General features: G+C 37.9%; 1 protein-coding gene across 1 annotated transcript in view; it reads left to right on the forward strand.

The window, feature by feature from the left end:
- Positions 1-6,227: 6,227 nt before the first annotated feature.
- Positions 6,228-12,752, forward strand: part of LOC140478967 (transient receptor potential cation channel subfamily V member 6-like) — a 48,330-nt gene continuing 41,805 nt past the window's right edge. Inside the window, exons 1-2 of the mRNA XM_072572674.1 lie at positions 6,228-6,262; positions 7,049-7,143. Coding sequence (XP_072428775.1) covers positions 6,228-6,262; positions 7,049-7,143 — 130 coding nt within the window. The remainder of the gene's footprint in view (positions 6,263-7,048; positions 7,144-12,752) is intronic.

Raw genomic sequence — 12,752 nt, forward strand, 5'->3', positions numbered from 1 at the left:
ATCGTGAAATGATACCTCGGATTTACAAATAGTCAGGATTCTGTACTGAATGAGTACTACATGACATAAATAACTAACTGATTGAACATGATATACTGACTCCATTGCACTGATCAGGGGGTGACTGAAAGCAAGGATCTTTATACTAGAGCATCACATGTCTCATGACATCATGCATCTGATCTAACCATTTAAACCACAATGACAAAAATAGAGTTTTCTTCCCTTGATGGTGAGAATCAGATTTGTTCCATTGTCACTGCATTTTCAAATTTATCACTATTGCCCTTCTGTTCAAAAATTGTGAAAATTTCACACATGGTATCTTTTCATAAACCACAAGTTCAGACTTTAATATTTTGCCCTGGTTGAAGTTGAAATAACTGTCTGTACACTCATTGATCATGCACTTATACCACTTTATCTTTCTTTTCAACATTGCAATACACATTGATGCTGTGCAAGGGAAGAACAGGATGGATCGGTCTTGTTGTTGAAGAGGGTAACCATAGTCCTGAGAAGCAGCCTGTAGATTGAGTATAGCTACCTGAAATTCTTGGCAAGTTGCTTTATATTTGATTACTTTGGATTTTAATACATGAGCAGTGCATTTGCAAGACTATTCAATAAAGGAGAGTTTAAATGCTCCTCAAACAAAAGGTCTATCTGACTCAATTAATGAGTATTCAGTTTTGGATACTTCTTAATAAAGACCAACTGCTCTTCCTTTGGGGAATTTGCTAAAACCATGATTAGGCGCAGATTTTCGTTAAGCTTTGCCCACAAACAACAAACAAAATTAGATTTTATTTCCCAACAAACCATCCGGCTGAAGAGCATCCAAACCAGCCCTGCCCCCATTCTATCCCTGTAACCCTGTATTCCCAAGGATAACCCACCTAGCCAGCACATCTCTGGACCCAATGGCAATGCAGCCTGGCCAATCCACCTAACCTGCACATCTTTTGACTGTGGGAGCACCCAGAGAAAACCTAGACAGACACAGAGAACGTGCAAACTCCATACTCTCAGGTGACTATCTGTGTGGAGTTGGCCTTGGAGTACTTAACTTGAGACCCCAACCAAAATGAAGTCAAGATGTATTACCCACTCAGCACATTTCAATGAAGAGAGTCACAAGAACTCCAGAAGTCATATTCACTGGTGTGTTCTCTCATTAGTTATTCAATAGTTCACTGCTATTTATGACAGGATATGGTAGGATTATAGAATTGAGATCTGATCTATTGTTAAGCGATCACTTAACTCTGTATGTAACAAGTCAGTTCCAAAGTTTAGCCTTCACACAGTCCTGTGTTGTACCTTCACTGAGTTTCATTGCATTTTTTGAGATGCCTGTTGATAGTCCTGGCAGTCCCCAACTCTCCACACTGAAGTAGGGATAGCCCCATGACTTGGTGTTAACACCAGCTTGAGGGAAACACTATTACATGAGGCTACAAGTGCGTTCAAATACAGGATCAAATCGGGTTCATGTTGCTGCTGATGGCCTACAGCCCACAGCATAACAGGTTGAGTTAGCAAATGTGTAGTATGGGAACAGTATCAGACAACAAAGGCTTTCATCTTGCTAAAAGCAACACATGTGCAGTACCAAACATTCTTTATGAAAAGAAACTGTGCAAGCACAGCCTCATTGAAATGACTGTTGACATGTTTCCATGTTAGCATTGACTTAAAATGAATATTTTTTTATTGTTTTTTAGTTACACCACTCATCTAAGTCTTAGATTCTAAGATGAGTATATGAGTTGATGAAACAAAGAATAAAAACCAAGAACTGCTCAGAGACACTATAATGAAAGCAATCTGGCCTTTGGATTACCTTGAACAGGAGATGCTATTTGTCCCTTTCCTGAATGCCTCATCTGCAGAGAGAAGTTGGCAAACACTGCAATGGTACCAAGTAAGACACCATTTAAAGATGAAACATCTAGCTCCATGAACAAACACATTCAGTACTTCAAGAGTTTGAAAGAACAAAATGTAAAATAGACACTGATTCATCAGCTGAGACAGGGTAGTAGGTGGTAATCAGCAGAAGGATTTCCTGCCAATGTTTGATCTGATGCAAGGGACCTTATCATCAATCTTGATAGCTACTAGAGTTATTCCTTCACTAATGTGTATAAACATTACTGTGCTAACATTTTTCATGGATCTGTTATGCTGACAGAACATACCCAGGAATGGCATTGGAGGAATTTGGAATGACTCTGTGAGTGGAACTTATCAGGCTGTTGCTTGACCAGTCTGTGGAACAGATCTCCCTGTATTTACAAAGTTAATGGAATGTACTTTGCAGGGTTGTCTGAGCTGGGTATGCCTAAATTGGATTAGGTGCATAGGGCAGTGGTGGAAGAGCCATCCAATTCCATTCTTTTCTAATTTAATTCTAGTAGCTTGATAGGACTGAGTGGCCTGCTTGACTTGATTTTAGAGGACAGCTAAAAATTAATAGGCCAAATTTAATAAGGATTAGAAGTTCAGAATCTTTATTCATCCATTCTTCCCTACTCTTACCAGCCTTGTCTTTCATTCGAACAGGAACATCATGGCTCTGAACTCTTGTTATCACACTTTTGAAAGTCTCCTACTTGTCGGTCATGCCTTTACCTGTGAACAGTCTCTTCCAACCAACTTTTGAAAGTTCGTTTCTCATACCATTAAAATTTGCCTTACTCCAATTAAGAACTTTAACTTTTATGGAAGGCTTATCTTTTTCCATAACTATTTTAAAATGAATAGAATTATGATCACCAGTCCCAAAGTGTTGTCACTTCTACCACTTCAGTCACTTGCCCTGCCTTATTTCCCAAGACAGGAGATTTTCCGTATTTCCTCAAGTTTTGCTTCTTCTCTGGTGGGTACATTTACGTATTGATAAAGAAAATTTTCTTGAACACATTTAATGAATTCCTCACCATCCAAACCTTTAACATTATGGCACTTCCAGTGAATGTTGGAAAAATTAAAATTCCCCACTACTACAACCCTATTATTCTTACATATGTCTGAGATCGCTCCACATATTTGGTTCTCAATTTCCCATTAACTATTGGGGGGCCTACAATGCAATCCCATCAAGGTGGGACCTCATCTGCTTTACCTGTAAGAGGCCGTGCATTGAAATGAATGCAGTTTAATTATTCAGAGTGACCTTGTTCACTGACTTGCACTTGTCTGCCTTTTCTAATTAACTTTCTCTTTTCTGATTCAGATCCTCATCTGTCTTTCTATTTTACTAGCAGCATTTTGTTCATATTAGATGCAAATCAGAGCAAAATATTTCCTCATGATTAAAGGAAAATGAAAAATTAGTAGTTCTGTTTCTCTAAGTCTTTGTTAGTGAATGCATTTCCAGGAACATAAGTATTTAAGGCTTGGATTAATTTTAATAAACATTCTAATATTTTCAAATGTTCTTCAGTTAGAATTCAATAAACCAGATGCTCTATATCAGAAATTATAGAATAATAAAATAGTTATCGCACAGAAGGATATGGTTTATTGTATCCATGGTAGCACTCCTAGCTCACTCCTCTGCATTTTCCTACAACATTGCATTTTTCCTATACATAATTATTCAATTTTCTTTTGAAAGACACAATTTAATCTGCCTTCACACATTCAGGCAATGCATTCCAAGTCAAAATAAATCACTGCAAAATAATATTTTTGTCGCATTGTTTCTGTTCTTTTTGTTAATCATCTTAACTACTGCTTCTTGATCTTCAACCAGCAGAAAGAGTCTCTCCCTATCTACTGTGTGAAACATCTCTATCAAAACTCCTCAATCTTTTCTTCTCCAGTGAGAAAAGCCTGTGCTTTTCCTATCAATCCATGTGACTGAAATTTCTGGAACATGAACACTTTCAGTACCTCTTCAACATCTTCATTTGTACCAATGTAGCAGTTGAATATGAGGCAGTGTTTCATGAAGATTTATCTTAACTTCCTTGGGCTTGTACTCTATGTCTCTATATTGCAGCTAAACCCATCATAATACTAACATAATTTCTCCAACTACCGCATTTTTAAAAAAAAATCTAGATTATAAAATTATCAAGAGTAAAGAGTTTTTCTTAATTATTTCTATCCTTTCATGGGACACAGCCATTATTGGCAAGACTATCATTTTCTGCCCATCTATAATTTATTCTTCAGAAGATAGTGCCAACTTATCCTCTTGAATTGTTGCAGTCAAACTGGTGCAGGTTCACCCACAGTGCTGCTAGTGAGGGAGTTCCAGAATCTAGGCTAGTGACAATAAAAAATGGTGATACAGATCTACGTCAGGACTTTGTACGATTTGGTTACGTAACATTATGCAAATGCTGTACTATATTAAAAATCTGTTTTTAAAGAGACATAGTATTTGGTCGCTGTCCTCATTTTGATAGCCATCAAGTTCTATCACATTTCCTCTGAATCATGATATGTTTTTGATTAAGATGTTCATTGGAAGTAAACTGAATAATTAGAAATCTATTCAAGCATTCCTGCTGGAGATCATTCCTTCTGTTTATTGTTAGTTACTGAAACAATAAAATAGTCTTCCAAAATACAATGAAAACATGTCAAGAAGTTGGCCTGTGTATTTCCAAAACAATTAGCCAGGTAAAGTCACTCCTTTAAGGATTGTTTCTGGAGTCACATTGCACTGAAAGATTTTATACAAGCACGATTAAGAAGAGAATCCAAGGTAAGAATGTTAAATCTGCCATTACACACTAAAACAACCTTTTCCAAATTCATAAACATAAGCTCTTTATAAGAAAAAATATTCTGAATTTGGTAATTCTCGGGAAATTGTGCATTAAAGCTAGTGAAATTCTTGTTAAAAGTTCTATAAACATCTTAAGATAATATTTAAGATTTAGACATATGACTTAAGATGTGGTGCCCAATCCAGAATATTATTTTCATGTTAATTTGACAATAAATAATTCTCGGGAAGTTTTGATTCATATTGTAGTTCAGATATTGGCTTTTAATTGCGTTGAGGATAGACAAATAAATAACTTAAGTAAAACTGGAACTTTGTTTGCAGCTTCATTAGTCAGAAATGCTATGATGATTAAGCTCAGAATCTCAGGTTATAATTTTCAGTGATTCAAATGGAGGCAGATATTGATAAACTGAACACTCATCGCTGTAATTATATTTGATTCAAGGAGACATTTTTCTATATTAATCTAATGGGCACATTTGAATTATTATGTCACATTGTTCCGGCAACAATGTTTCAATTCTTAACAAATTAACAAATATAATACCACTATTTAAATTTAAGGATGCTTAGCATAGCTCAAATTTATGTACGTACAATTTATAAGGATAAAACAAGTGACTCCTTGTAATTTTAATTGAATAAAATAGTAAAAGACAGTCTGTCGAAATAACTTGTAGATGAAGCTAATGCAAACTATAATCAATGGGTGATGCACAATAGTTGCATATTATTATTTTAAAATGATTTTAATTGTTTAAAAAGTAAAATTATAGCAATGTTAGGTTTAGTATTTTTTGAAGGAAGTTTTGAAGATACGCAGTTTGCATAAATTTCACAAGCTTACAAGTTGGTAAATTTTATTGAAACATTGAAAAAAGTAAAGTGAAGTTTGTTTAAAACAGCTTGAATATTTTGCACTTCTCTTTTAAGTCATTTGTCTGAGACTGAGAAGATTTCAAAATTAAAAATGTTGACAGGAATATAATCTTTGCAATACATTTAAAGACAATATGGATTACAATGTTCAATGATTGTATAATTTTACTATATAATATTCAGCAATAAATATCACAATCACTTTTCTCCCATAGTATCTCACAGAAATCTGGAATATATTTAGTGAAGTATAGAATAATACGCAAAAAAGCATTAATGGACAAGGCCTTTAGAATGAAATTGCTGAAATGTGTATTCCTATTGTGGACTCTCACTCACTACTAATACCTCTATGGAATTATTAGTTTCAATTAATGTGCTGGCTATTAATTTTGTTAGGATTATACCTGTAATTTCCAGTATTGAATTTGAAATTTTAAATCGAATGTTAGGTCCTTACCATAGGAGTCCACATTCAGAAAAGCAATTATAATATACATTCGTTCTTGAAGCAATGTTGATCAAATATAATCCCCTCTCTTTTTAAAGGATTCAATCAGGAGTTTAGCTGCTAGAAGTAACTTAAACAGTCGACATGTATATCACAGTGAACATGAACGATACAGCAAGGTAAGAAACAAAGAACATCTTAAGAGGAAATATGTAATAACACTGAGGGACAAAATAATCTGCAGAAGCATTCGTTTGAATTTTGGACAGCATATTATAGGGGAGGAGTATGTGACTCAAAGAAATCAGACGATTACAATAAAATCTCCAGCAAATGAAATAGTATTAATTTAAAGACTATGAATTTCCTTACTAACATTTTTGCTATTCCATCTACATATGAAAAATTAATTTAAAATTTAATGCCTATGGGCTATTTTTAATAGTGAGGCTGGTTTTGTAAATCTGAGCTTCCAGCATGAGCCTTGTTCATTAATTGAACCAAGCCATTATTTTTTATAGGAATAATTATGTTGAATATTGGAGATTTTATTGTTTTATTGTGGTGGTGGGGGAGAAGACAAAATGAGAGTACTCCTTGATAAACCTGAGAAAGGAGTCACATTTAAATCATTAAGCAAATTTGGACATTGAGTAAAATAAAAATTCTGCTTATTGGCTACCATTTTGATACCACTTTTATTGTTATTTTTAGTCAGTCTTTCAAATTCTATTTGCTGCAAAGATGTGCAATGACATTGTTGAACAGGTTAATTAGAAAATACCTAAACTATAGCTCTGAAATTTACAAATCCTGGGTCTCATTCTTGAAATAAGTTACATATCAAAGAAGGGAAAATGGATCATTTTTATAACTACTTCAGATTATCTGATATCAAATAGATTTGGAATTACTTTAATCTTTCATTCTTTGAATAAATATGACAAAAGTATGTTTTTTTTCAGGCATGGAAGTGAGTTTTTTAAAGCAGCTCACATAAATGACACTGTCAGTATGAAGTCCTTATTGACAAGTAAAGATTTTGATCCTGCCATTCGAGGTGTGTTTATTATATCTTAATTAATTCTAGTCATTATTATCTGTAATTTAATTTTTCTTCACCCATTTTAATTGCCCTGTATATCATCAGGTGGGAATGAAATTTCCTCTGCTAAAAGCAGTTGATAATTGAATGTTTGCACCAGTGTGAAAGGCATCTAGATTAATTTGTCCTTATTTTCCATCTGCTTTCTTGAACTGCCTCTGATTTGAACCTTTCAGTCAACTCCTGGCTGAAATCATGAACATTACCAAATGGAGACTGAGGGTTTTAAGCCTCTGTTAATTTGCTCTATCCATTAATCAGTTCTATTCTTAGCAGTAATTTATTGAAATCTAATGTCCTTCAACTGCAAAGACTTCTTCATTTGTAGCAAGCAGCTCAAACCCTTGACTATATGAAAGTCAGTTTAGGACATTAATAGTCATCTATTGATAAGAGCCTAGTAACAAAATATTTAGAAACCAAAATATTAGACATAGCATATCATGAGAAAAATTTCAAATTACAACTTACAAACATATCATAATACTTCAGTGTTGATCCACCGATGTAGCTTAACATTCATATTGTCGGGAACTCTAGGTACAAATTTTTGGCATACAAAACATACCTCATGAATAAGAGACTGCAAATCATAAGTTGCATAAAATCATAAAACACAAAAGTATTTGTCATTCAAATCTGCTCTGTCATTTGTGAGATTCACAGCTGATCCAAGTTATAATTCATAATAACAAGATAATTCATAAGCACACCAGGAATTAGTTTATCATTTAAGTAGCTTAATACTTAGCATTTTGAATTCCTGAAACAGAGATTTCAAGTCAAATATTTTTTTAAAAATTCTTACATTTAATTCTAAGCTGATGTTTTAAAAATCCTTCTTCTTTTCTGATTTCTCCCCATTTCCTGGAAGCTAATGACTCGTATCACATATGGCTTGATGAACATCAACAACATGTTCAAGCGATAACCACCAAGCTACCCGTCAATTGTTTTGGCTGAGCCATAAAGCATCACATTGTCATAAAATTGTCACCAGCTGCACATAAAACTACATACACTGTTTACTGCAGACCTCGCTACAGAAAATAGAATCAATAGCAGTCCTTCCCTTTTGTTGTCCTTCAAAATCTCAGCATGACACTCTGGAATTTCCCCCTAAACCACCCTCCCTCTATCATTTAATTCACTTAAACACTTATCTTGATCCTATTCTGTCCTTTAGAGAGCAATTTTCTCAGCTCCTGAAAGATATCTACCAATGATGATTCAATTGGAAAGATATGGTGAGATTGGGAAAACAAGGTTAGAACATAGAACACAGAACATAGAACAGTATAGCACAGAACAGGCCCTTCAGCCCACGATGTTGTGCTGACCAATGATCCTCATGTATGTACCCTCAAATGTCTGTGACCATATGCATGTCCAGTAGTCCAGTAGTCTCTTGCATGTCCCCAATGACCTTGCTTCCACAACTGCTGCTGGCAACGCATTCCATGCTCTCACAACTCTCTGTGTAAAGAACCTGCCTCTGACATCCCCTCTATACTTTCCTCCAATCAGCTTAAAACCAAGACCCCTCGTGTTAGTCATTTCTGCCCTGGGAAATAGTCTCTGGCTATCGACTCTATCTATGCCTCTCATCATTTTGTATACCTCAATTAGGTTCCCTCTTCTCCTCCTTTTCTCCAATGAGAAAAGTCCAAGCTCAGTTAACCTCTCTTCATAAGATAAGCCCTCCAGTCCAGGTAGCATCCTGGTAAAGCTCCTCTGAACCCTCTCCAAAGCATCCACATCTTTCCTATAATAGGGTGACCAGAACTAGACGCAGTATTCCAAGTGCGGTCTAACCAAAGTTTTATAGAGCTGCAACAAGATCTCACGACTCTTAAACTCAATCCCCCTATTAATGAAAGCCAAAACACCATATGCTTTCTTAACAATCCTATCCACTTGGGTGGCCATTTTAAGGGATCTATGTACCTGCACACCAAGATCCCTCTGTTCTTCCACACTGCCAAGAATCCTATCCTTAATCCTGCACTCAGCTTTCAAATTCGACCTTCCAAAATACATCACCTTGCATTTATCAAGGTTAAACTCCATCTGCCACCTCTCAGCCCATCTCTGCATCCTGTCAATGTCCCGCTGCAGCCTACAACAGCCCTCTATACTGTCAACAACACTTCCAACCTTTGTGTTATCTGCAAACTTGCTGACCCATCCTTCAATCCCCTCATCCAAGTCGTTAATAAAAATTACAAACAGTAGAGGCGCAAGGACAGAGCCCTGTGGAACACCAATCACCACAGACTTCCGGGCAGAATATTTTCCTTCTACTACCACTCACTGTCTTCTGTTGGCCAGCCAATTCTGTATCCAGACAGCTAAGTTCCCCTGAATCTCATTCCTCCTGACCTTCTGAATGAGCTACCATGGGGAACCTTATCAAATGCCTTGATGAAGTCCATATACACCACATCCACAGCTCGACCCTCATCAACTTTTCTAGTCACATCCTCAAAGAACTCGATAAGGTTTGTGAGGCATGACCTGCCCCTCACAAAGCCGTGTTGATTGCATTTAATCAAGCCATGCTCTTCCAGATGATCATAAATTTTATCCCTCAGAATCCTTTCTAACACATTGCAGACGACAGATGTGAGACTTACTGGTCTGTAATTTCCGGGGATTTCCCTATTTCCTTTCTTGATGAGAGGAATTACATTTGCCTCTCTCCAGTCCTCAGGTACGACCCCAGTGGAGAGCAAGGATGCAAAGATCTTCGCAAGTGGCGAAGCAATTGCATTTCTCGTTTCCCAAAGGAGCTGAGGACAAATCTGGTTCGGGCCTGGTGACTTGTCAATCTTAATGTTTGACAAAATTTTCAGCACATCAGCTTCCTCTATCTCGATCCATTCCAGCATGCACACCTGCTCTTCAAAGGTTTCATTCACTACAAAGTTCGTTTCTTTCGCAAAGACAGAAGCAAAATACTCATTTAGGGCTTCCCCTACCTCCTCAGACTCCACACACAAATTCCCTATGCTATCCCTGATTGGCCATACTCTTTCTTTGACCATTCTCTTATTCCTCACGTAAGTGTAAAATGCCTTTGTGTTCTCCCTAATCCGTTCTGCCAAGCCTTTCTCATGCCCCCTCCTGGCTCTCCTCAGTCCATTTTAGAGCTCCTTCCTTGCCTGCCTGTAATCCTCTAGAGCTGAGCCTGACTCTAGCTTCCTCTACCTTATGTAAGCTACCTTTTTCCTTTTGACAAGAAGCTCCACCGCTCCCGTCATCCAAGGTTCCTTTATCGTACCACTTCTTGCCTGTCTCAGAGGGACATACTTATTCATCACTTGCAACAACTGTTCCTTAAACAGTCTCCACATATCTATAGTGCCTTTACCATGGAACAATTGCTCCCAATCCATGCTTCCTAACTCATGTCTAATTGCATCATAGTTTCCTCTTCCCCAATTAAATATCCTCCCATTTTGCCTAATCCTCTCCTTCTCCATAGCTATGTAGAAGGTGAGGTAGTTGTGATCACTATCACCAAAATGCTCTCCCACCACAAGATCTGATACCTGCCCCGGCTCGTTTCTGAGCACCAAGTCTAGAATGGCCTCTCCCTTCATCGGCCTGTCAACGTACTGAGTTAGGAAACCCTCCTGAACACACCTTACAAAAACAGCTCCATTCAAACCTTTTGCTCGAAGGAGGTTCCAATCAATATTGGGAAAGTTAAAGTCACCCATTACAACAACCCTACTATGTCCACACTTTTCCAAAATCTGCCGACCTATGCTTTCTTCCATCTCCCTGCTGCTATTGGGGGGCCTGTAGTAAACCCCTAATGAGGTGACTGCTCCCTTGCTGTTCCTAATTTCCACCCATACTGACTCGGTAGGCAGGTCTTCCTCGACAATGGAAGCTTCTGTAGCTGTGATACCCTCTCTGATTAGTAGTGCTACACCCCCTCCTCTTTTCCCCCCTCCCTATTCTTTTTAAATGCTCTAAGCCCTGGAACATCCAGCGACCATTCCTGCCCCTGAGAAACCTATGTCTCTGTTATGGCCACAACATCATAGCACCAGGTACTGATCCATGCTCTAAGTTCATCACTTTTATTTCTGATACTCCTTGCGTTAAAGCAAACACACTTTAACTGATCCCTTGGTTCCTTCCCAGGAAAATCCTTCCCACTAGCTGGTCTACCTCTTGCTATTGCATCATCTGCATCAACTCTCACCTCCAGTATACAGCTCAGGTTCCCACCCCCCCGCCATACTAGTTTAAACTTTCCTGAACTACTCGAGGAAACGTTCCACCCAGGACATTGGTTCCCTTCCAGTTCAGATGCAACCCGTCCTTCTTGTAACAGTCCCACCTTCCCCAGAAGGCATCCCAATTATCTACATATTTGAAGCCCTCCCTCCTACACCAGCTGTGCAGCCGTGTGTTAAGCTGCGCCCGCTCCCTGTTCCTCGCCTTGCTATCTCGTGGCACCAGTAGTAAACTAGAGAACACTACTCTGTTTGTCCTGCTTTGCAGCTTCCATCTTAACTCCCTGAAATCACTTTTTATATCCTCGATCCTTTTCCTGGCTATATCATTAGTGCCAATATGTAATACGATTTCCGGCTGTTCGCCAAGGTTCTCAACGATGAAGGAAGAAGTCAGATTTACTGGCCAAGATTTTAATGGCACGATGAAAATCTCACTGGTAAGCAGCAAGGGGCTTATTTTAATGCATTAACATCTCATCATAACCTAATTGCACCTCTTTTATATGTAGTTAGCTATTTTTCCAGGTAGAGGAAATAAACTATGTGGTGACAGTTCCTGACATGAGTGGATATCTGGTGACTCCAGCTTGCCACTTGCTCCTCGAGGTATCCACCTTGGCTGACAGACCCAACACTCCATGGGGACCAACCTCTACATCCTTCATCCACAGAGATTGGCATCATCAAAGCAGCAGGTTCACCAGATCAAAGCACATCTTTGACTCACTTGGAAGAAAGTTCACACTTTAATACTACACTTGGAGTTCACTGACATGTTTCATTACAATGCTTTTGCCTCTTTGAATGCAGAAACAGACACCTATCACATGCATTGGAGCAGTTTGCATCTCAGAGCTCACATCTAATCTAATCTAGTCTAATCTCAGTGTTCTTAGGTTGCTCTCTCAGCATGCATTGACTTTGCACATTTTTGCATGCTCCCAACATCAATACCACGCTTGCCTTTTAGTATATTGCCACATCATTCAGAACTTACAGTCTCACATTATTTCTGTCTTGCCTTTTAGCACAGACACAAAGCCAAGTAGCTTGAGGTAGTTGCCAGCAGTAATCAGTCAATGGGGTGGACATGTTGTTGTATGGCACCATGCTATGTCATCACACTCGCAAGGTGTGCCAGCAGTTTATGTGACAAACACACAGCAAATATTTCCACTAAGCGGCTGCATCTGAAAATGCCAGGAGATTAGTTCATGTTCAATTAAGGTAGATTTTATACAGTCAGGGATTGTTGCCACAGTCAGACAATGGCATCAACCGATAGCAACAAAGAGAAATAAATAGGTA

Source organism: Chiloscyllium punctatum, chromosome 6 (assembly GCF_047496795.1).
Source record: "Chiloscyllium punctatum isolate Juve2018m chromosome 6, sChiPun1.3, whole genome shotgun sequence".
Classification (NCBI taxonomy): Eukaryota; Metazoa; Chordata; class Chondrichthyes; order Orectolobiformes; family Hemiscylliidae; genus Chiloscyllium; species Chiloscyllium punctatum.